The sequence below is a fragment of the Opisthorchis viverrini genome (assembly GCF_000715545.1).
Source record: "Opisthorchis viverrini unplaced genomic scaffold opera_v5_258, whole genome shotgun sequence".
Taxonomy (NCBI): domain Eukaryota; kingdom Metazoa; phylum Platyhelminthes; class Trematoda; order Opisthorchiida; family Opisthorchiidae; genus Opisthorchis; species Opisthorchis viverrini.
This window is the reverse complement of record NW_008751915.1, coordinates 108,530-134,765: the sequence shown is the minus strand read 5'-3', so window position 1 is coordinate 134,765 and position 26,236 is coordinate 108,530. Positions and strand designations below refer to the sequence as shown.

At 40.6% G+C, this 26,236-nt stretch overlaps 2 protein-coding genes across 2 annotated transcripts in view; both read left to right on the top strand.

Annotated features, from left to right (window-relative positions):
- Nucleotides 1-8,689, top strand: part of T265_09143 (hypothetical protein) — a gene marked incomplete at both ends in the record, with an annotated part of 178,442 nt that extends 169,753 nt beyond the window's left edge. The window contains 2 exons of the mRNA XM_009175145.1: nucleotides 2,651-2,712; nucleotides 8,615-8,689. Of these exons, the coding sequence (XP_009173409.1) occupies nucleotides 2,651-2,712; nucleotides 8,615-8,689 (137 nt within the window). The remainder of the gene's footprint in view (nucleotides 1-2,650; nucleotides 2,713-8,614) is intronic.
- Nucleotides 8,690-13,670: 4,981 nt separating this feature from the next.
- Nucleotides 13,671-26,236, top strand: part of T265_14770 (hypothetical protein) — a gene marked incomplete at both ends in the record, with an annotated part of 121,095 nt that continues 108,529 nt past the window's right edge. The window contains one exon of the mRNA XM_009175154.1: nucleotides 13,671-14,782. Within this exon, the coding sequence (XP_009173418.1) occupies nucleotides 14,012-14,782 (771 nt within the window). The remainder of the gene's footprint in view (nucleotides 14,783-26,236) is intronic.

Genomic DNA, 26,236 nt, shown 5'->3' with positions numbered 1-26,236 from the left:
AATCACCTCATTGACAATTTGTACTTGTCTATATATTTTCTTTACCAGAAGTGTTCGTAGGTCATCTACGCTCTAACGAGCAGACATTAAGAACAAAGCTCACACGCGATTGGTGGGGCTCACACACAAAGCTGGTCTTGATTTCCCCGGAAACCGTTCAATTCCTATGAAAAAATTACCTTACCAAGAATTACATGGTATCACTTCAAACGTAGCTTTCTAACCTTCGAGACATCACTCCCGGTACACTTCCGATAGCCTGTAAGAATTCACCGCAGCTTAATTCTGGCGAAATGTCATGAATCCCACATACTTAACAATATTTTACACTACCCAAGATTCTGACTCTCCAAAACCATGAGAGTGCCTCAACTAGTGGTTCTTTCACTTGGAAAATCAACATATTTTCAATTACTGGATTTTTATATGGCTGTCTTTAAGCTGTGGATGCCAAATTTCAGTAACCTATTTGTCCAAACAATGGCTTGAATTTGGAGGTACCTCATATATTTAAAGTTCATTGCGCAAAAGCGTACATACCCGAAAGTCCTTTATCGTTAACAAAGACAAGCTTAAACTTCGTGCTAATCGCGTTCGCTTTCACAAGCCCGAACCACGAACATCTTTGTGCGTGGTGAAGCATCAGCAGACATCCAACAAAGTCAACTAAACTGGAGAGTGGCACTACCTTGGAGGAAGTTCGTCCTAGCTTTCCGACGTTCCGTAAGGAACTAATAATCAATGAACTTCATTACATGGTGTCACGCTTTGCTTTTCGGGGGAGAATTTTGAAGAATTAGGTTGCTGTCCCACGGAATCCTTTTCAATTCAGTATATACCTGTGTGCAAACATGCAAAACAGAACGTCACGCGGGAGAATTAGGAATAACAGTAGATTGGTCAGTTCCACGGCAAGAAAACATGGGCTATATATACATATATTAAAGATAATCAATTGTCTCGCAACATATATACATAATTAGTCGTCGGAATATAAACATTCAGTCAAACTACATTCCAGTTTGCATAAAATACACTCGACTATTGTGATAAATTTATTGTACAGTATAGTCAAATTTGCCAATACTGTGAGTGTCTAATGTTGACGTAAAACATTTTAAAAACTTCATCGCTTTATTTATTAGCAAAGTGCGATTAGCACTCACACGTACGTTGGTTTACTTTGATATATGTTGACGGACTGCGATTTCGTCCTGCCAATTTTCAAAGTAAGTGGTTTGGAGGATATTTCGGGATTCTTTGGTCCTGATGTCAACTAATTGGTTAACTCAACTGGCTGGAACTTTCCGGAACCCTCTATTTTGAAGTGGTTACAGAGATTCGTCGATAGGTATTCATGATTATATGATCAGGGGGTTTTTATGTGCAACAGTGCCCAATTCATCCACTGTAAAAATCCGTTACTGTTCATGGCAAATTAAAGTTTAGACGTATAAAATATGTCTTCTATCACAAATACTCGAGACAATCAAGATTTCAATGATCTGTGTGCATTGAATTACTGTTCGTGGCTTCTAACTGAAAAGCACTCAGATAGAAGTAATGGAGATATAATATTCATCACACGTATAGTACTAATTCACTTTACCAATATCGGGAACGAGGTATTTAGGTGTGATCTGATTAATCATTCGCCAACATAAACTTAGTTCATTTATTATCCCACCAAGTGTTTTCTGAGGATCCTCACGAAGGTTTGATTATTTTACTTCCATGGTAAATGTGATATTTCAAAGTATGAGGTCAATCGTAGCCCAAAGTTTACTTTACGTGCTCTAATACTAACATCAATGTTTGAATTCCGTGCCAAGGCACTCGCTTGGTCAAGGTGACTCTAATTATGTCCATATATAGGTGCAACACTCATCTTTTATCGGTGAGATGGAAGAACCGTCACTCAGACCCACCTAAAAGGAATTTCAAACCAAATTAACCTAACCTGAAGAATCATTGCGAGAGGTTAGTAATAAACGGCGACCAGAAGATTAAAAAATTAACTGTATAAAAATCATCACTCATAAATAAATAGACTATGAAACTAAGTAAACCTTACAATCCGGACTCCGGTATCCTCAGGTAATTTTAAACTTGTCAATGACGTACTAAATCCCGATATATATATATACATTATGTATTAGTGATAACATTTCCGCATAACACAATCAATCTTTTGAAGTGAAGTGGAACAGTTGAACCAATAGAGCTGTTCAAAAAATTCAACGAGCTCACAAGAACATCATATAGTCCTTTCTGGAAAATAACAGAAAAATCTCTGAAAATGGAGGATCACAATAAAACTGAATAGACGATGATCGCACAAAAATTCCTTTGCCTATACTTTTCATTGTCAGGAGCTGACAGGGGACCGTAAAATGTCACAGAACAGCGATTTTTCCAAGGAGTTGCCAAAGAATAAAGCAACAAATAGCCTCACTGCCAAATCATCCTAATTTATGTGGCCTTCTAAGCCAAAACTTCTGTTAACCTAATAGAGCTGAACTCAAAAACACCCAATGTCATTATTCAGACGCAACTAAATGTGTTTCTTCAAAAATAGGTCAGAAACACCTTTCGAATTCTCGCAGGTAGACGTTTGACTCTTTATATTTTGTTTTATACCATTACTCAGACAGGAAAGATCCTCTGACAGGCACAATTGACATACCATTCGATCGCCCCCCAAACAGCCCAGTGTGTTCCGTTTTCTTCTTGGGTTGTACAATAAACAGACCATTTCGACTTCCCAGGTTCACTCGTGAGAAGGAAAAAAGTTTCCACTTACCTATCTCATTCAACGGGACATAATAAATACAGATCACGAAGGATAGTCGCAGTGATCTCTAAACTTCTGCTACATCTTCAAACCAACAAGAATCTTAAACTGGTACACAATATGTAGTAAATATTACTCATTACGGTAGTGCTAACATAACAAATCCTCGCACTCGGGGTCTTTCAAATCACCGAGCCTCAGTCTTCGTACTATTTACATGTATATGGCATTTAAAGAAGGTGTTTTATTTTTCACATTAAGCAGTATCCATGACGCACGGTGATTGTCCAGCTCACTTTGATACGGTCAAGTGAATAAACTAAATCTCGGCTCAGGATTAAACTCTCAAGTAGTGTGCAAACCCGCACAGATGCTCAGCTAGGCGAAGTTGTTTAACTCGCTACTGATCATTCCATTCCAGATATGGATGTAGCTAGAACAGCTTTCCTGTTTGTTGCCGACGACTGTAACAGTTTGCAACCCTCCACCATACGTGTAAGGATCACACGGCCGGCATGACTGATGTAGGCCGAACTGCTTAGACTAGTCGTACCAGGTTATACTAATCTATTCAGCTCCGCCAATAGACCGTAGGTGGCAGACAGATGGTAGTTTATTAGCCAGCGGTGATATCTGAATACAACGGGGCTACCTGACGATACAAGTTCTACATACAAATCACGATTTGTTTTAACATGTAGGAAAATTGATCTCATTTGCAGTTTCATGCAGGTGTTAAAAAACTTCATGCGTATAAAAAATACCGTTCACCAAACATGAGGTCGGCTTCGGAATCTGTCCTCCAAAAGGATTTTCTACATTTTCCCCAACAACATAGATCGGATGGATAAAATTTTATTTGCACGGACCGAAACCATGTAGGATAAGACCCATACGTATGATCATACGCACTTGTTCACATGTTACAAATCTTTAAACATTCTTCAGCCGCCCACATTATCCCGTCCGGTTATTTACTATATGAACCAAACAAAACTTGTCACATTTGCACCCATATATTTATTTCTCTCGAAAGTGAGCCTGTATCGTTTCTTCCTCGAGAACTTACTCGAATTCCCAGAACAACCTCAACCCAGCGTAAACGCGTTCAGTCTGTATCCGACTTTCTAATAGAACGGATCGTCCGGTTCAGTACTTGATCTCAACTCCCATCTTTCCATTCTATCAGTTACTCCCTCGGTAGAGTGGTCACGTTTATCCTTTGTGCTCATTCGTTATGCAGATTTGCGAATGGATTTGTCTTTTTATGGTCAGCGTAGATGTGAGGAGTTGATCAAGTAGCTATTAGCATTCCGCCCCCACAGTTCAAGAATAGAGTAAGGTCTACGTGAACGTGAGTAAAATCACCTGAAAGGAAAAATGTCATCTTCATTTAATTAATATTCAATACCAAGGAGTGCTTTTGCCGTCCAGAAAACCGAACGATCTGTAAAGAACGTCATCTCGACCTAAAGTATATAATGTCATTCATCTCTGCCTGGTCATCAGACGAAATCAGCTAAGGAGCAACAAACGTTTGTGATAAAGTGCAGTTCTTGCGGAAAATCTTATAATACTCCAATGACCTTTTCTCTATCTTCAACTTATTTTGTAAATGTAAGACAAGCTGTTTCTGACCGGCCTTATTTTTTCAACATAAAAGTGCTAAATGTTACTGCTAGCTGTTCTGCACTAATTCTGATATGTTCTTGATGAAAGAAGCCCAAGCAACAAATCATCCTAGACACGCGTATGCCAAAATCAATAGCAAGTATTTACACCTTACTATATTCTGCAGCGATGTATAAAAACGGCGGACATCAGTTGGCGCTGCAGACTTACGTCGTACCAGGGTTTATAGTAGAATCAAACGGCTTTCCGTTGGGGTAAATTATATTGTCCTTCGAAGCCGACGTACTGACTTTGCAAAGCAATTGGTTCAAAATCATATTAAGATTGACGTAGCTGAAGAAAGTGTCATCCAAGGATTTGCATTAACACTATTAAATCCACTGTTAGCTGACGTTTATTTTACGTGCCGACACAATCAGGATCAACAATGTTTCGCTGTTGGTAGCAGGCCTGCACCGGATGACGTGAACTGACGGTTGTAATCTGGTTGAAACAATGACGATTTGCAGTTCTTGGAGCAACCGGAAATGTATTAAGGATTCGTCAAAATGCCAGTGTCCGTTGCATCACCTGCACTTATGGTGCCAGTAAAAGTGAGATGTTTGTTTAATCCCGCTAAATGTACTTTCATTCGGTTTTGAAATAAAACGGGGCTAATTATAATCCACCTAAACCAGGTACAGTGGAAATGAACGAAAACAGAGTTCTCAGTGTAGATTTTGCCTTGTAAGACAAGCTAGTCTATGCTCAAAAGACGGGCAGAAATATAAACGTCTTCCATAATTATTTGGCGATATTTTCAGGAAAACTTATTGAAAATTGTGCTGTAGATTGTTCCCATAAATATTCATTCCGCTGGGGGACACGTTGTTTCGGCTAGTTTGGCAAGGAACTAACAATAATGTGAGGTAAATCTAAACAACCTGAGACGAGCTGAAGGAGTTGTGTTAAACGTGTTTCCAGGAAAACAGCACAAACCACCTTTGGAACTGAACTGCTTACGTATGAAGAAGAGACAACCTGGGATTTTTTAAAGCGTGCCGCGAGTCCAATGTTTGGATTCTGCCGTTCCACAGAGAGTCGTGCGTTAGTGTGTCCACCGAGTAATCTTATTCTCGGTTGACGATTCATTTTGTCGCTTGTATGATGGATTCTAGACAATAATCTTCTTGGAAAAAATTGAAGAGGCAGCCCGCAATTTTGTACCTATGCCACTGGTGGATCATTAAATTTGATTGGTTCTTCAGTCGGAGAAAAAACGGGCATTCCGCAGAAATAAAGTTTTAGGCCACTCATGCAAAGTACGTAAGACCGACCAGTAAATAAAGTGGGCCAGGCCGATTGTCCAGGCCTAAGTCATTGGGCAACTTGTTTTAGGCCATATGTAGTAAAATGTAATTTAGGGTCCTTGATATCAGACACAGGTTTTGTTGCTGTTTTTGTAATTAGAAAGCTGCATACAGCAGATGCACATGTAAATCGATCAGTCGACACACACGGTGAACTCCGTAAACAACTGACACTTACAGTCTTCCAGTGGGCGCTGAGTATGAAGCACAATATTTAGGCCCTTGGAATCATTTAATGGACACCATACGTAAAACAACCTAAGTTTGATGGAAATCGTAAGGTAGCATATGTAAAATGTTTGAAACCAACACCTATTTGGTACTGTATCCAGGCATTTCAGTGGTACTGTAAAGAAATTGGCATACCAGACTATATAAGTTACTATTATATCTCATGAGGTTCAATGAAACAGGTTAACCATATCGACCACCACGAAGCGAGGGAATGTTCCATGCTCCAATTTTTAATTTAGGCATATCTTTTCCTTTAAGGTCTTGAAACGGATACGCATTCAGACTATCGGCCCCGGTTGCATCGGACATGGGGTCCTCTTAACCTGGCTTTGAACTAACTTGGATGGACTATATTTTCTGTCAAGCCGGTCCGCCACACAGCTGAACAAAGCTTCTTGGACTGACAAATTATTAGGGGTGACTTGCCTGCCATTGGTGCTCATACATACTACAGACATGAAGTAGAGTAAACGTTAAGCTTGTCCGCGTGAATGTCGAGTGATGTTTTGGTTAAACCAGGAAAACCAAGAAAACTCTCATAAGATAACAATTCGTCAATCATTAGCCGTATGGGGTAAACTCGTGATAACTCGATTCCCCAAGCTCCATAATCATACTCAAAGTGTGTTATCCCGTATATCACGTAAGCTCTCCTAAGTCCTTTGAACCTAAATTCATGACTAATCACAAATACTGCTTAAAAATCACTTGTCCATGTGTGAAAATATCGCGCACCCTCCGTTTGTGCCACACAACGATAGTAACGTGGTATTAAGTAACACCCCTAAATATATTTCTGTCTTGACGGCTAGCCAAACATTTTTCATTTCGCTATCACACCGGTTATAAACTAACTCATCGAAAGTTCCAAAGCTGCACTGGGGCAATAGTCAGCCTATTGGTTAGTATCTTTTTGGAATATTTGGCCTTTGGGTCAACTTACCAACCGTAAAATATAATAGAAAATTCAAGCTGTATGTGCCATTTCAGCGGTTTGTTACCACTAATCAGTGGGTTATTAAAAATGCTGAAATCTTTTAAACTAATATGCATTTGACCAGCTGGGGGTACAATTTCAGCCTTATTCACCTGGTGGAAAGTTACTTGAGACTTGGTTAAATAACCCCAGATAACCATGGTCACGCTCGGCTTCTCTGGTGATCCATTATCTTCCAGCTCCCTACGGCAAAACATGATGCGAATATAAATTAATCCTTCAGCCTCTCAGTACTGCTCCATCTTGCCTTCTGTAAAAGTTGATATCTAAATGCTTGTGACACACGCAGCGGCTTCACTCGGATACTAAGGAAATAGCTGCAACGCAAACCTCAAGTCACCATATTTTGACTTCGCTTAGGCGGAAATTGAACTGAATTCCACATGCGCCAGTTTCACTAAGGTTGCTCGTGGACATACCGATAGGAAATACCAATTCAAGAACAAACTTGCAGTAGGTGCAGAGAAATGCGGACTTGGATTAGAGGCAATCAAAACGAGCACGATCGAGATTACAACACCTAAAGAGTACTTTCTTTCGAGCCACTGCGACAAACACAGATTATTTGTGAGTTTACTTTCGGTTTCCAGGTGAAAATGCATTGGCGGATATTTTCGTGCGTGTAATCGGTGAATGACATGTATTGCATTAGTGCGCAGAGTCAACCAGTATCCCAGATACATTCTCATTGTTCAATATGGAAACAATCGCGCGAAATTAACTGTTATCTAATTGTTGTTATTTACTTCATTCAAACAACAATGCATCATTCCGTGTTCCCAAATTCGATGTGTGATTGCGTTTATTTTATTTCTCAAGATTACCACGGGTCACTAGATAATATTCTCTTCGTGGAACGAGCGAGCAACTTCATGTGTTCCCTTACGGCGGACGGCTGCATTACAAACAGGCGTTACTTTATTAATGAGTTCCCCGGAATAAATGCAACTTACACAAAACCAACTTAGACGTTTTCCTCAATTTCTTCACAATCCCCCAGTTGGGAAGTTTCTATCCAAGGAAGTACCTGATGGATCAGGGAGGCGAAGCATATTTGCCACTAATACAAACTACACTTTGTCACTAATAACCAAAATATGGACATCTTTTGTCCATAGTTGACACAGGTGTCATGTTTTTTCATAAGGGAAACTACTCACAAGGTTGCTTAAAACTCTTTGATAGCCCACGACCAGTTTAGCCTTCCTCGGGGCTCACCAGGCACACGCATTCTCGATTTACCGTCAGCCTCTTTGTTCCTCAAGCCCGGAAACGATAGTAAAAGTGAATGGCATCTGGCTTCGAGACTTTCAGATTCAGCAAGTTTCATAAACGCCTCGCTATCTAATTCAAGTTGCTACAGTCCACCACCAGATGTAGCACAATAAACGGTCCACATTCCAAATTCATTTATTTTTGAGGCCTACTGAACCGTGCACGGGATATCAAATAACGCTGTGACCCACTGAACTATGTGAATTATTAAAAGGTGGAGAGAAAATCAATCATCCAGATTATCGCAGTATAGTCCGTAAGTTTCCGTCGGTTGAGATTTTAGGCTGCAAATCGACTAATCTTTATCTCATCCCTTTTTTTATTACCTTGCAGAGACAACATGTATGTAGCAAAATAGCTGACGACAAACATTTGGAAAACGTAAAGTTTCCCACGTACAAAGCTTGATACGAAGACAATAGAGTTAACTTACAACTGGGGCAACTAACGTTTTTTCACAAAATTAAGGGATAAAGTGGCCTCCAAACACACATATTCACCCGGTTATTATTTTATCACCTGGTAGCTGTGGTAGACAAAAACAAATCCTTTATATCAGTGTAGCATGTTCTTAACCAGAAAGCTTGAAGAAATGAGCCAACTAACGGAGAACAAGTACTTCTGGTCCTGTAGGTCTCATTTTGGTTTGACTGGAGTGGCAGCCAGCGATCTCAATATGCGAGGCGAGCGAGTTGCCACTACTCCACCAGCTCACTTTTGGCGCATCCGAATTTTCACGCCTGAACAGGCGAACGTGTTCACGCTTGAGCGATGTGATTGGTGTGTCCGACTCATCGAATGACGACCCAGTAACTATCCTGGTTGTGACGATCGATTGCCAGTTAACCCACCGGAAATCTTTTTGGTTTCAGTTGTGAGGTTTTGCAGGATAGGTATTTTGTTCAATTTTCACACCACTGTCGTTTAAACGGTCGTCCTCCTGTTCTGGTGAGTCCACACCGAAGGGAAGCACTGAACTGAAGTTTCGCTCTTAATAGAGCTCATCAGCAGTGCATATTCAAAAGTCCTGCCATGTTCGAATATCGGACGCTACCTGTGACGCTACCTGACTGCCAGGTCAGTCGATCGTCGCAACTAGAAGAGTTACTGGGTCGTCATTCGATGAGTCGGGCACACCAGCCTTATCGCTCAAGCGTGGACACGTTCGCCTGTTCGAATGCGTCCATCCTGTGTTGGCGGATTAGTGGTAATGCGCTCGCCTCGCACGTCAGATGTCTGGAGTTCAAATCCCAGCATGGGCTTCGGATGTGTGAGCTCTATTAAGAGCGAAACTCCAGTACAGTGATTCTCTTTGGTGTGAACTCACCGGGATAATCACGATAATTAGACCAGAACAGAAGGACGACCGTTCAAAAGAGTAGTGTGCGAAACTCCGTTCAGTGATTCTCTTTGGTGTGAACTCACCGGGATAATCACGATAATTAGACCAGAACAGAAGGACGACCGTTCAAAAGAGTAGTGTGAAAATGAACAAAATACCCGACGCGCGAGAAAACACAACAGAAATCTCAATATGATCGCGTTTGACGCTGTAGTCTTTCCATTGTTTATTGAATCCCAGACAAAATACCCAATACCAATGGATCGACATGAGGTGTACCTCCGGTTTAAAGGGTAACGCAGCTTACATAAATAAATTGCTCGGCTTATGCACGATAATGATATGAACATAACTTCAGTCCATTTTTCGTCTAATTTCTGGGAAGTGACCCTAAAGCATCGTTGTCAAAATCCACTGACGCTTATCTACGAGCGTTAGGGTGCACAATCCCGAGCGCCACTTGGATGCAGAATTGTTAATACATTTTGCCGTTGGCGCAGATAATTCATTAACCGTAGCGTTTTTTATGTCTGGTTCATTCAACAGTCATTGGGTGTTTTGTTTGCGCTCATCAGGCCGCAATGAAATGGTGCTCAGAGCGAACATCCGAAACCCAACATCAGGTAGATGTTTGCCTTATTTGACGTTCCAAACAGTTTTTCGTGATCTAACGAGCGATCCCCGAGGAGCAGATAAACGGACTATCGATCCTGAAACCAAACGAGTTTACATCAACAGACGTGTAGCACATGAGTTACTGTATCCTTGGCATTACTTTTTCCAAAGTGTTTTATGGCACACAACTGAAATTCATTATATATGCTGCACATAGCCTAATTTCCTTGGGTTACAGAAAAGCGAGAAAAAATGCACCCTTTGTCTGCCAATCCCTTACAGAACATCCAAAATCCTAGATCTATCACCTCTGAGTTTCCTCTAAATTCTAGAACACCGGAAACCCCGCACAGAGCGCTTGTTCACACGCTTTCATGTTATTATCAGAGATACCCTGATTGCAGCTACTCATAATACAGCAGTGAAGAAACGTCTCAAAGTACGTGAAGATGTGGGAGGTTTGGTATAGATTTAATCCAGTAAATCACGCCAGCCCTTGCTGAGAAGCACTACAGAGTTGTTTCACCATTATTGAGGATCATTAGCAGTGCACATCGCCCTTTATTTTGGGGGGGGGGGTGCTCATCATGTAGGCGCAGTCCCCGGGTTTCCGTCAACGTTATGTTCTACTTGAAACCAAATTGCACGAAATTAGCGAATATACACTCATTTGCAAACTGATTTGATTTTTCGAGAGACTCACCTGTGACCCAGCTTAATCTCTCGTTGTGATGTTCTCAGGCAAGTTTCTAGGCCAGTTTCAGGCAAACATTCTAGATTTTTTTATGGTGAAGATTGGGAGCTGCCCATCGTCAATCAACTCCATCAGCCTGCACTTATAAACTGTTCATAAGTATTTCATATTTGCACTTTGAAAATCACCAAGAGAAGCTTAGTATTCAGCCCTCTGGTTTGAACACATAGGGGTCTGAAAATTAGGATACTTTCATTAAATGTGCATGGAAAGAAACACGCATCTACTAAACTGGGTGATTTGACTTCCAGTGGCGTTCCTGGGCTGTCCCAAGTATTCGGTCATGGAAACAAACCACTCCTGTTTTCCTCGATTAACCAACACCACAGCCGAAGCCATAATTCGCACAACCAACACACCCGTGGTAGCCCTCGGCAAGGTACATCATAGATCCTTTCGACTCCCTCACCCAGCAGGGGGGCATTCATGCTGGAATGTGAATGCAGTATTCAAGAGGTCTTTGACCAGATGCACAAGTTCAGCACAGCTCCATGTGGAGTGTGGGGTTACTCTGTCAATACAGCGGACCATGGCCGATGAAGCTATACATCTGCACATTTTGCATCTTCCATCATGGGATCCGGGAACATATTCTGCCAAACTTCAAAATGTGCGACAGATTTGGCAAGTAATTACGTGCGTATATGGTTTGCCTGGAATAATTCACATACAGCTGGTTTTTATCATCCAGCGCAGTGAATGTAAGGGGGAAATTTGTTATTTCAGGGCCATTAAAGAACTTTGTGGTGTGCCAAAATGCTCAATACTTGACATCTGCCTTTCTGTAATTTTATCAAAACTTTAACCAAATCCTACAATCCGATAATTGGGCTTGCCACATCTGACACTACAAACGTAGAATGACAGTGTTTACATACAAAAACATCAAGGCGACTATCCTCACTCCAGAAGATATAGGTGTTTCATACTATCCACTTCCACCCAAGTACGTACATAGGGATGTTGATTGAGCTAGGAGGACAAACTAGATTGGTGGTAAGATAGAACTCAAATGGCCGTTCCCAACATAATAGCATTTGAACAGACTCTAGCTGATCAACCAGCTGAATCGCACTACAGGCTACAATCATTCCCCGAGATTTTCTAGAATAATTTCAGCTTATATCAGCCCATGCTGTGTGTAGCCTGTTCGATCCAATAAAGTATGACATGTACGCGCTCAGTTACTGTACGAACGATGAACGACAACGGCAATATTTCACGCATGCTGTGTAGAAGCCTAAATGGCAAATGACCCCGCTGACAAACCGTAAGCAGTAAGAATATATTGTGAATGTGACCTGCCTCCTGAGTCGATCGGACTGATGCATAAATGTTGTGTGATCTGCGTGGAATCATCTAAATTCTCAATTCGAATTGTATATGCCCAGCACTTTAGCTTGAAACAGCGTGATGTTTTCCAACGCCCTTTCATGGCAAAAAGAGAGGTGATTTAATTTCACTTGAACGTCTTATAAGCCCGTGTTGGTTGAAAGTTCTTATATTTGACGAACCCATATATGCTGCAATCTTGTACCCATCCAAACTCCTCTGTTGGAGTAGGAAAACTACTGAGGACAACAGGACTTCAACAGTTACCAAAATACGACGGATAAATACGACGGAGTAAAAGTGGTTTGGTTGCTACCAGGGACTGGTTAGGGTTTTAACGTATGAAGTACTATCATCACCATGCATTTTCCTTCAAATTTCAGCTATCTTCAGAGCGGCTTGTTGAGTTTGGAACCCATAGTACTGCGAAGTGCAATATCTGTATTTATTTTTCCTTCTCGAGAAAATAAATATTCATAGGTCTTGTAAGTGAGGCCAATACAGGGAGGTAAATTATGAAGCAACCTTAACTGAAATTGTCCACAATTTGCGAGTTATTTACACTGACGATTAACCACTCGTGGCTGAACGACTTAGCCTGCAGTTACTAAACGCAACAGTTTGCAAACCCGTAAAATGTGCACTGGTGATGATTTCCTGGGAGGATATAGCATCTACGCAGTGCTGTTTTCCTGCATTCACGGGTGCCATGTGTGCCATATGGCAAACGTTAGGAAATAACTAAGATTTAAATCTAGAAATGCATCCCTATCCTGACTGATCACTTGGCCAACCCTAATACCGCTATGTAGTACACTAACACGTAACGATGCGGCAAGCTGATGTTCTAAGCATGTTTGTAGAAAACTTCGAATAGTACAAGGCTGAAAACAGACAACTAGTCCTCTGGCTCCGTCATCAGTCTACTGTGTGGATAAGCTTACCTGACATTAGTTTCTCATAATCTCGTTAGCTTTTTATTTGTTGGAATACCTCATTACTTGCGTTTATATATATATATNGTTTCCCTTCGTGTGTACCGTGAGTCCGTATGAGAGCTGTCGCCCACGAGTAACCATAGAGTACAGAAGCCTACAAAACACGCGCACCTGCGCACAGACTAGACCACAGTGGAAATAACAGACCGAAGATCGAATTTCCAGACCGCTACTGCTTGCTCAGCCCACTACATCAGTTCGACAGCTGATTGGCCTTCGAGCAGATAAACAGAGATGGCCAGCCACATTCAATCCACCAATCAATGATGTGCATGGTTACAGCATGGCGCATGCATGCTACATAAAATTTAGAGGCGTGTTCAGCTGTTCAGCAAAACATTGTGTGCATGAAAGGTGGCCTGGCATACTAACGCCAAAATATTTCCCGGTGAATATCGATCAGATATTTTTCTGTCATTTGTGAACATTCACCTCAATAACGTCCCCGAAAACGTTGAATCCTCAGTGCCTGTTCACTCAGCAAGATTTACAAGGAGCTTTTCAGTAACGGACGTACTTCACTTATGCTCTGTCATTTGTTCAGTTCTGCCAATCTATGTTTTATTTTTCGGCTTGCTTGTACCATCGCACCAATCACTGAAAACACTGACAAAGCCAAGGAAATAATTCAAAACCTTGCCCCATAAAAAGTAGAGTACTTATCCACCAAGACAGTCATACCCGCAGTCATGTTGCGTTGTGTCAAGAGGAAACCAAGTAAGGGATCAGAAAAAAGCAGATTGGATGCCGAAGGATCGCCATCGTCGCTCAGAAGACGAATGCTTTCAGGAAGTACTGAGGAACTGTCAACTGCCTCGAATTCTTTGAACCGCCCATCACGTTGGTCGATCGCCAAAAAGTCAGCCACCTTGTCTGGACATTCCACAACACATACGCTTAATGAATCCCGTTCAAGCAGCAAAACCAAGAGCTCTAGTGTTTTTAATCCTACCCGCTGGCGCACACTTTCAGTAAGTTCGTTATTTTCCCCACACAAACGAAAGAAACATGATGAATCGGCCACTGCAACCTCTTCGGGTTTCGTCTCACCCTCAGGTGAGACAGATATTCTCCAGGAAAGGTCTGGGTCGGCCATTTCAGCAAATAAAAGACCAGAAACGATTGCTATCGCTCAATCGCATGCTACAGCCTACGACACAGAAGCCTCTACACCGACAGGAATGATCAGCGATAATGAGAGACCTACTTCACTGAGTTTGCAAGAAGATCATCTAAACAAACTGACAACAGCTGCCATGGATGACAGAGATGCATCAGACAACACACCAACCGAGCCTTTGAGTGGTTCGAAGCCTTTTCCAGTCGTCAAAGCAGAAGACCATCCTGACCAAGCATATGAGAAACGAGGCTTACTCAAACTTGTTTCCAGTAAATTTGGTTCATCCTCGAACAAAGCTACAGAACCGGAAAACCAACATGAAGATACCAGCGCTGATAATGTAAGTATCATCTGTAAAGCTGATTAGCTCCATGTGCAAACAGTTAATATTCCATCTCATTTGACATTATCAAATTGCGTTGATTGGGGCATTAATCAGTCTGCTAAACCATAAGTGCTTCCGAAGTTAGGCTGTAAATCGGACCAAAACTTCTGCTCATATGGCATCAGGATATTGCTTTAGGAATTCACATCTGCTTTTTGTTGGTTGTCTTTTTGTCTGTTTTAAGAATACCCACTGACTGAGAATATCTCCGGCCACTGAAAAAGACGCTATTATTTATAGGTGATCTGGCAAGATGAAGCAGATTATGGCAGTCTCATTTAATAGCCAGACTACGAACACATAAAAATTCACTGTGTACAAACTTATTTGCTCTTCTTCATTGTAATGATGTACTTTTATAACTTTAAGGCGTAGGTTATTCTTCTACTTAGTTTCTTGCACTCTAAACAGGGAACTGGTAGTTACGGTGTTATCTCGCTTTACCAGTCAAAAGTAGATGCCGGAACAATTGGTTCGGATAATAACAGGAAGAATGTCTTTTTAAGGTTATGCATACAGGTTCATTATCAACGAGTCTACTTTCATCATATCCTTAGTTTACATAGAACCAAACGGAACCCGGAATTTCAGCGCTGGCAATTCTTTAAAGCCGGCTCCGTTCATATGACTACTGAGGGCACGTTACAGAACATCTGGTCTGTATTATTTGTTTATACTGACTTGACTAGGTGAATGAATATACGGATGTAACCCTTTTTCCGTCTCAAGGGATGCGAATGGCTAAAATGAAAATCAAGAATTATCTTCGCCAACAGCACAGCAGACAGTCACGCAGTGCTCGAGTCCAATGACAGTTATCTCTCAGTTGGTACTTCTCACGAGAAGACTTCATTCTACCTGCAGCCCCTGAAGGATGTTAATGAAAGTCACCTCGAACCTACTGTAACGCGTATCCTCTCAGCCCTATTCTGGATTCATAATGGTGAATTACACTTCACCTTTATCTTACGGTGTGCGGTTATCACATGTATGCCAGGCCAGGTCAACCTTCGGTGCCGCATTCCTCTCTCGCAGCAACCAAATGAAGCCAAAGACGGCTTCATTTAAATTTCATCCAAATCCTTCAACATTTAATTAACAAACAGAATAGCAAGCAGATAATCACCAGGTAACTAATCCTAAGGTTTTTTAGTAATGTATACAAGCATCTCCTGGAGTCTCACGTTATATGAGGTGCTTAGGGAAGATCTGGAGAGGGGTAGAGTAAACAAGCAATTTACAATTTTCTGAACACTTCAACGATACTCTTTGTGAGTACGAAATATTCTTCTCCCTTACAAGTCACATCCCTGCAGGGCACTCGTGTAGACACTGGAGTGTCAGTTGTAGCTTGCGGAACTACCACAAACTACTGCTTACCCAGCAGTCGTCTGATATCACCTTTCACACCTAGAAACAAGCAATAATTCAGGCTCCTTACAAGTTACTTCACTTGCGTTGCCACATCCCCTAGTATGCATACTGTATTGAAGTACTGAACACCAGTCGTCAACGTCGATCGATGAAAAGCAGTAGGAATATCCGAAAAAAATGATGTTCAACTATAAAACCAAGATAATCAGCTTAATAAAGTCCCTGTCAATAGATTTTCTTCGTATTTTGGTTAACCTGGCCTGCATGTTCCTCTCATTTCACTGGCTCACTTTTGTGACCCGTGAGATAGAGCCTTTTAAATACTGATCATTGCATAACAACACACTTTTGAATCAACTGAGTAAATCTTTCCTCCTGGCTGAAGAAGTTACCCGCAGAAAAAGCCATCTCTCACCTTTCTTCTTTCACTTGAAGTGAAATCAATGGGTAGAATTTCATCCGTAACCATGTACACATACAACACATCTTCCAAGACTGTTGTCATTAGCACTAAGTGAGAACAATCTCTGAAATGTCTTCACAAAACGTGTAGCAAATGGTCATTCTTGGAAGCCTCGCGCTTATCAACTTTCTTGCTAAAGCAATTTGCCTTTAGCGCTTTATTTCATTTTATCCCTTGTATGTGATTTATGTAAACCTTGAAGAGTGACTTTTGAGCAACGTTGGATGAGCAATGATCTACTCGCATAGGAGCACATCCAATGACATTCTACTAAAATAATCACACCTGAATAAGCTGATGGAAACTGTAGAATGCGTCTTAGATGACCTCTGTTCATTATTACGGCCCAGAAGTAATGATTTTGTCAGAGGGAGCTCAACAAAATTCCTCTGTTCAATACGGAAACTGAGTTTCAGGGAAGCCATACGGAATATAATTTGTCGTAGGCAGGCAACAGCACATCACTCTTTCACAATTGTTCTCCTCATGAAATCACGCTAACCGATGGGAATAATCTTTTTGCTGTAATTACAAACGGTTTTGCTGCACTCAAATTCGTTATTTCAATTACCTGGATATTTGGTGCAAATATATTCACCGAGAAGCAACAGCGTCATTCCTCGGGAGCACATGACTACCCTGTAAATGCGAAAACCAGAAGTGAACACTGTAGGCCTAAAACGGATTTGCTCAGGGTAAACAAACGTTTTCAATTATAGGCATTTATCCCGATGGGTAGTAGATACCCTGCTTGATGGACAGTTTTGACCGTCTGATGTAACATAACAGGTACTTTCTTTTTGTGGGTTTCATGCCGTCTCATTACCTCTCGCATTATTGTACAACCCATTGGCTTCATACCATAATGTTGACAATCAACATTATTGTTAGATCGTTTTGGTCTCTATTGACCAGCTCACGTGATCTCGACCAGCGACGTTTTCGGATAAATCAAGTAACATGTTGGAATCACAGCGATGTGGGAAGAAAGATCAATAAGCTTGGAAAAAACAGAGCTGAATTGATTACACTGCACTGGTTACATTCTCAGCCAAATTAGAAATTCATATGTACCGTGACCGTATATGACTTTACAATGCTCCGCTGAGACTTACTGGGTAGCACTGCACGCTACGGAAAATCCACGTACACTGTCATCTAGAATACGTTGGTATGAACGAGTGTTGCATTTTGAATCGCTGTTGTCTTGCATTATTACGCTCCAGCATAGTAATTCGACACTTCAAAAGGCACTTACAAACTGATGTTAAAATAAGCATTCTTGTGACTTGGTACATCAGCTTCGTTAACTTCCATTTACATATTAAAAGAGAATTAGCAGCCATAGTGGAATCAGAGGGGAACTACCAGAACAAAATGCGAGCATTCCATCTGGAAGTATGTATAACTATCATCTCATAATCTACAAACTGTTTGGTTTAGAGTTCCCATTTGTTTGTGACTAAAATTACAGCCACCAACATTGTTAAATGCAGTAGCTTTTGATTGATGGTGAAATTATTGGAAGCCAAAAATAAACCTCTTACCAGCCTCACCCTGAATGTGCCATTAAAGATCATTGCATTTGGGCTCCTCTTGATATAAAGTTTACATGAAAGATAGCAACGCTGAAGAATATCTCCTTACATGAATGTGACGGATGTGAGCATTGGGTTTCACCAGCACTTGTTAGCATAAAGACCGAGAAACCCGAGGAAGTTTATCTCCCAAAAACGTTTTTCACACTTGAATGGCTTTGTTCTTATGTGTTTACACTACTCAACGAGAAACTTCATAAATTCCTAGTTTTCTTAGCGTTAGTTACGGTTTGATTAGCTCAACTACTAGCCCCAAGATGCTTGGTTGAAGTAGCGAGTAGGTGAATTCATGTATCCTTACCAAAATACCACAACGGTTAGCAAGTTGGATACCTGAATCAAGTGCAGAAACAATTTGAATTTTACGAAATGATATCCCATCATTAAAAAGTTACTGAATCACTTGATTACTCCGACCAAATTCAAAGAAACAACTTGCTTCCATGTGACGATAAAACAGTATTTCATTGGCAACGACGTGAAGAGCACATTTTAAGGAGGCATACTCTGGTTAATCATGGGGAGTTTATCAGACTTTTTAACGACCTCCTTTCGTTATTACAGGGTTAAAATTAAAAGATTTAAGATTTTCTTCCGATTAGCCTGCAAGGTTGGATGTATTTAAGACTTCTTGGACAAGGGAGAACCATGCTTTTAGATACCTTAAAAATGACAAAATCTAGCCAAGTATAGCGACCGTTTCTAAGTTTTTTTTATCTTACAGTAGTTTCCTTATTTTAGTTTTGAACATAAGTCGCTTCTATTCGTTTTGTTGCTATACCACAAGTACAAATGTATGTAGCCTGTAACATTTGGTAAGTCAAGTATGAGGAACTCCATAGATAATCCCGTACATGTTCAAATTTTTCCAAGCGAGGTACTTTAATGACTGTTTGGAGTGGTCAGCTTTGTAGACTGTAACTAATTTTATGATTCTTCTATCAAGCCACCTCTTTCAAAATAGATCAGTAATGTGGACAGCACGGTGTACACAGACTCTTGTTTAAACATGTTAGTGTTCGCTAATCCAACTTGACGGGCGGAAGCATGCGCTGCTTAGTAAGCTGTTGCTGCATGCAGTAGCTTGCACTCAATTATAATTTGTGTTGAGGCAATATCTAGACAGCATCATGTTGCGTTTAAATTATAAGTTATTGCAGGTTTCTCAGACAATCGCGTATGAAAACATGCCATGCCAGGACATGTACTCAATGCTTTATTTACCGGCCCGAGAAGTTGGTCAGTCGGTCAGTTTATCACCAATAAACATGTGTGCTAAGCGTAACTGAATTCTGGCAGCAGTGATACGCCGAGGCTGTTATATGTGACATTTATGTTATGGGTAATCGGATGTTTGCAATGCATTTGCTCTCCCAAATTCAGATACCTACTCAAAGTAAATAATGTTCTAAGGATACCCAGTGATGCTAATATTCTGTTGGTGAGAACCCGATGACTGATTACCTCAGAGTATGACGATGGACCTGATGAAATACGAGCATTGACGTACACGTTTTGTCTTGCAATGGGTTCAGATAAGAAGCTTGCCTGCTGAGATAGGTTTCAGTAAGTCCAGAAAAATAGCTTTCTTCCACACATTAAAACTGCGAAATCATTCTAATTTTTGAACTAAATAACAAGTCGACACTTCGGTTATCACTACGCTTAGCTGCACGCAGGAAAGCGCTGCCAATGTAACCAACATCTTGTCAACATTTGCATAAGTTGCCTTTTCATGATCAAATCTTGGTACCCATCTCATGAGCTTCAACGTTGATAAATATTACGATGGGACACACTGCCGTTTTTTCTGTTTCTGCTACACATTTATCTGAGTAGTTTGCGTCCACGTTACTTTAGGCAAAACTCTGTTACATAGAGACTAATCCGTTATGTTATTAGTTGTTCGAAAATATATTGGGATTTCTAATGGAGACTTTGCATTCTCAAATTGGGCCTCCAAGTGTCCAGTGTACTAACCCGTTTGGCGTTGGTTCGAAGCCTCTTAAAATCTTCTGCGGATGTAAATATGGGCGTGTTCTGACCACACTTACACGAAATTGAAATAAAAAACACCTTGTGGAAGAAGATGCAACAGCAATCCCAAGACAAGGTGTTGGACAGCTTGCTGAAAGTCCAGTCAAAACAAAAAAAATAATGTAGACATCCAGTACATATGGTCAATGGAAATATTACTATAATCAGGCTGGTAAGCAGCTTGTCGTCGAGTATCATGCAGTGGTCATGGTAATTTTGGAATAACATGACTGAGAAATGTGAACACCACCCCTTAGACGATAAACTCAACTACAGCAAAGTGCTTAAAAAGACCAGTAAAATACTACAAGATTACGTCGACGGATCGTTTCCTTCAACTTATGGCAATACTCTTTACATTTTGTTACGCAGTTGGGTGAAAAATAACAAGATCTCACAAATTTGTTCGCAAGGAGAATCTAAGAATTCTAGTACGTACGGAAACATTTCTTAGACTGAAGCAAAACAAGAAATCAGATGTTGGTAATATACAAACCTGCTTTCAGTCAGGTGTCAATGAAAGTGTTGAAATCACGGAACCTAACAGCGCTCCACGTACAGAAACCTAAGATGATATTTGGTCATTTCATTATCCAACTGCGGTTGATACCGCTTACAATGTCCTCGTAAATATGAAGATTTGCCCAAGCACACACATTTATAAATCATGGGAAAATGCTACCTTTTACCGTCATCATACAGAGCTGTGACATTAGCCAACCAATCCTCCATTTTAACGAAGCAGCATCATAGTGTTTCTCAGCACTCAACGCAAAGATTCCAACTTCACCGTCTGCTAATTTTCTTCATTCATCAAGGGTTTATCAAGTGTGAAACATAGGCTCCCTTTCACGTGCAGCTTGCATGTATGCTGATACCATAATTCTATCCTCCTGCTGATGGTCGCCTCACTCATCAAAAGCTCTCCAATAGGCTTTTGGAATTTTGCTGAGTCGGAATACACGTAATTCACATCGGATACTGTTATAGCCGCATAAGTGAAATGTGTAAAAACAATCCGAAAAGAGTACAACAAGTTTCTTGATCATGGTTTATCAGCATGCATGCTCTAAACTTAGGCTCCTGTGAATTTCACTCATATAAGTGGTTGAAACACCTTTAGGATTTTCGCTGGTATTTGTTAATAAATGAAAATCACGAAAAAGAAAGTAGCCAAAAACAGATTGTCTAGTTAGAGAATGAAATGGCTGACAACTTCATATGGGTTAATTCTGGTGCATTCTAGGGACTTGTTTAATTAAGTATACTAGAAACAGGAAGTACGACCGCGAAAGGCGGAGTTTACTTTGTTTTGTGAAGTTAGCCTACGCTGCCAGCCTCCAAGGCTTCCCGAAGCTGTACACAAAACACAGATATGTTTCAAGAGATTGAAGTTATTTTGTTATATTATGGTTGACGGCAGTTTAAATTCACATCCACACGCTGCAAGTCACTCCGTTTATAACACAGAGCGCAAATGAAGGTTTTTCTTCTGTTTGAGAAAACACCTGATAAGATCCTTCAATTAGATGCAATATTTTGTTTGTCGTTATAGGTGACTTTTTTACAAATCAGCGACTGCGTTCAAACATTTTGAAATCAATTTCCTTTTCTAGATGGTAACATAATTGCGCAAAACATTTCGGACATTCGACGGATGTTTGCGAAGAAAGTTTGTCCATCCAATTGCTAATTTGGGGAAGGCAAACAATGCATCCCTTACCTTAAATCGTAAGATATAATAAGAATATTTTTAGCACAGAGGTTCATGTTTCGAACTTTCAAGACTAGGTTCCACATTAGTCGTAATTCAGCCCCCTTGAGTCTTTAGATTTTTTCATCAGCATCATCATTTTTGTAAATTGTAGATCGTACAAAATGCGTACCTGAAGCAACTCACACTTTACGCTGTCAGCCGGAGAATTTTGCATTTGTGAAACACAGTATCGCCTTATAAGAGCAGCGTCAGTCTTGCGTACGTAACGGTCTCCTATTCAAACTAACTCCCTTCTATGTTTAATAGGTTTAAAGTTCCATCTCCGATGAAACAATGTTGTTTGGCTTCCCTTCCCTCTTTCTAGGAGAAATCGCAAGTAGTTCCATTTAGCAATGAGGTTTGTAATTCTCTCTAAATGAACCACTTATCTACTTGCTTCACTAATGGTTGATTCTTCCAGTGAACTTGCCGAAAACCTCTTGCAAACGTCCACCAAACTTGTATGTTGTCTTCTAAAAAGATCGACGCTGCCAGCGCGTCATTTTTTGTATGCGTCTGAGTTAGCATAAAGTGATATTTTTACCAATTAGTGGTAGTCTTACTTTGGCTAGTCAGTATGGGGTCATGTAGGGACATGTTGGGTAGACACTTTATAAGTTGCGTGAAACTTTACAATTTAGCACCCAAATACTCACTGGAGAAGAACGAACATTAGAAGCATCTATAGGAGCTGCGCTTTTCTGGCACGCTCCCCTACTGCCACGTATTACTACACATGGGAATTTTTGTCCGGATATTGCGGAACGAATTGTGTGGGTGCGTTGAGTATATACGGACTGTCTGCTCATAACATCGATATGCTACAAACGCCCATCCGGCGCCGAGTAATTGGGTAGAAGCAGAATGCCATTAAATCGTCCTGGTCCATCTCCATGAGTGGGATGCAATCAGGCTAATTTTTTTAACCGTCCATCAATTTCTGAATTCGTGGCCTGCTGACAGACTACGAACGAAAAAATTTTTTGCGTAGTACTTTCCATCTACAATCTGGCGATTCGCCCGAAGGTTTAGCACGCTCTGTAAAACGGATGAGTTCCAGATTCGGTCAAAAACAAAACATCTTTCTGTCAATTAATCAAATGCGATTTAGTTAGCTGTGCTCTTTGAGGTAATTTGCATACCAGTGTTCGTTTCACTCAGCTATGACAGAGTGAATTTCGGACATTCCCGCTGATTTACGGACCCGTAAAAACTTCCAGAACTTTTAAACCGATGCAGATAATTTTTATATATGCCGACGTATTTCAGATAAAACAATATACTGGCATCGTATGACGGGGCCACTTCTTTTACGGTAGGCCTCCTTATTTAATTTAGATGGATCAATATTTCTACTTTTCCATAGATATACTCGTTTACGGCGGTCTCAAAGACGAATGCTCCTGATTTGTGATAATATAAAGGCAGGCATGAAAACACGTAAGTAAGAAGGCCACTTGAATTCATCTGCGTGCAATGCTCTCTTACCTGCTAAAAGGGGCCAAAATAATGAAAGATTACTTTTCTTGTGCTAGGACATTCATCATTTGAAATTGTGGTAGATTGTTAACGGTGAAAACAGTAGATTCGTACCCTTGCGTTATTTCCCCCGGTTTTAAGGAGCATCGTTATTTTTTCGAGTTCTATAGCCCTCCTTTAATGACTTTTATCCAAATGCCCAAACATCTTCAACAGCTCGCAGTTATTTATTTATCATGAGTGAAACCACTACTGGAGAAGTGCGGTAGATGTTCCCCAGTGGGCGAAACGACATCACTCTAAAGAAGTGAAAATCCCAACTTCATTCGCCCGAAGAAAGCTTCCTTGAACTTGGAATATTTACGAATCTCACAGTTGACGGGGTGGTCGGGAGATTATTAGCATGTTTCAGGATTAAGGAGTCTTTGCCTGGAAGACAGGAAAGAAAGTTCAAACGAAGTAGGTCTAACTATGCTGTTGTAGGAAAGTTTACGGTCTTCCAAATTTATGACAATGCAACTCAGTGTTCCAGAAAAATAATTCGATTTGTCGTCTGCCACCTAGGTCTTAAATAGAAATTTTATAATTAGTGGCAGTGTTATTCATACCGGCCAGCTTCCCTCTAATCTTCACATTGTCTGGTACCGTTTTGCAAACAGGAATGAATATAGCTCGGAATCCACGACACATTTTTACGTGCCTCTTGTGCTACTCGCTAAATATAAGTAGCATGTTCTGTTACATGCAGAGGCCCAACTCAGCCTCAGTTCGAATAAAAAAAATTGTCAAACGTGAGTAATCTGCGTGCCCCATGTGATTTATACAGCCCAACACACTGGATCGCTTTAAAATTTTGTTGGAGAATACAGGCACTGAACTGTTGCAAGCGCTCAATATATTGTGACTGGGCGAACGGATTTTTATTGGGCTATCGAACCTCAATGCGCTTGGATGATGTTTGGATTTTCGTTTTATAACTAGAGTGACCAGGTTGGTTGTGACTCAGTTTGCTTCACAGATGAACACTGAGGGACTATGGATACTGTAACCAACTTAAGCATAAATACGATTAGTGTTATCAGCAAAAATACAACGCAGAATGACCGAGCAGCGGAAGCCAAGTAGTCATCACATGTGTGAATATATGCGCCCTTATGTGAAGTTTCTGTTTTCCCTTGTTTGACCGTGAGCCTATCAATAGTTAAACGTTTTTGCACTTAAGTTTAGAATTTCGTGTGTCTCTGGAGAAATTTGGTAGTGGTTTGCCAAACGAAATCATTATACAATCCAGAAAATGTAGATTTTGCGTTACCTTCTAGAACACGGTGTGCTTTTCTTGTGGCTTGAGAATGCAGTGAATGGGTATTCAGCTCAATTTCGGGTGCGTGCTATAGCAATATCAACTCAAATTGCTAATGACGGTCTATTGAAATGCAGGAAAGCTTGGCGTCTGACTAAGAGATTCAAAGGCTGGTCAGATATGATTGGCCTCAAGAACTCCTAATCGGGTTGCTTTGAGTTGTCGCATTCTTTATGGATATCACTTCCATCAAATTTCTGATACTTCAAAATCGTATTTTTTCAAGAGTATTGCTCCCGCAGTGTAAACGCGGGAATAGAATGGCAATGTGTCCAGAAAAATGTTTGCTTCTCTGGAATGGACCGCAGCAATTCCAAATGTACCTTTTAACGAAGAATTTTTGTTGAAATTGAAGTGAATGTTCAACTAACCTATGAGTAATGCGTTTTGTTAAGAAAATTCACTAAGGTATCTCAAATATCGTACCAAATGAAATACGAGACTGCTTTTTGCAGAAAACCAGTTAAAGAATTTCACAGCTAAGGGATTCTAATGGCTCACCAGCTAATTGTGAACTGACTAATAAATTATTGAATTTGAAATAAGAATTCCAGCGGACATATATGCTTTCGACAAATCTCAAATTGCTACTAAGCTAGTAAACTATTAAACAATCGCAAAGGAAAGCAGAGTGCTAGAATAGAGATCCGGCAATCAGAATGACAATGGGACGAGACTGGCATTTGTTCCGAGATGGACTACAAATAGCTCGCACAAAATTTTGAGCAAATTATTTGCTTCTATGCAATGTTAGATTCAATGTCCTGGTAATGATCGATTTAGTCGTAGTCCATGTCGGATTCTGAAGTATCTTCAGGAGGCTTTGAATAACAGTAACCTAGTAAGTCTGATGACACTTCACTATTAATTGGTCTTTCATGGATTTTAAATTCTCATATGCAAGAATTCTCGAGTATTCTGTATAACAGGCATCTGGTATCGCAAACGATAATGCTTACGTGAATTGCGGGCAGATTGCATGAATAAGGGGATGACCAACTATCTGCATCTGAGGTTCATACTCAGCATTAGTGAAATGTACAACGGCTTAGCAAAATTGCATTTTCATCCGCGTGATCCAGTTTGTATAGTGCTATGAATCACTTCAAGTCTAAGCACATTATATATATATATATTAGTCTTTGTTTGTTGGTGAGTGGCTTCCCCTCCACTGGTATCAAATGCCTATGCCTTCCAATATAGTTCACTGCGGACGAGATCCCCTGTTGAAGGTGCGATTTCTTGGTCTACAGACAAAGCTGGAAAATCCTTTTGGACTAATCACTAGACAGCTATGTTCTGCTAATATAAAATAACAATAAAATCATCACGTTTTTTCTAC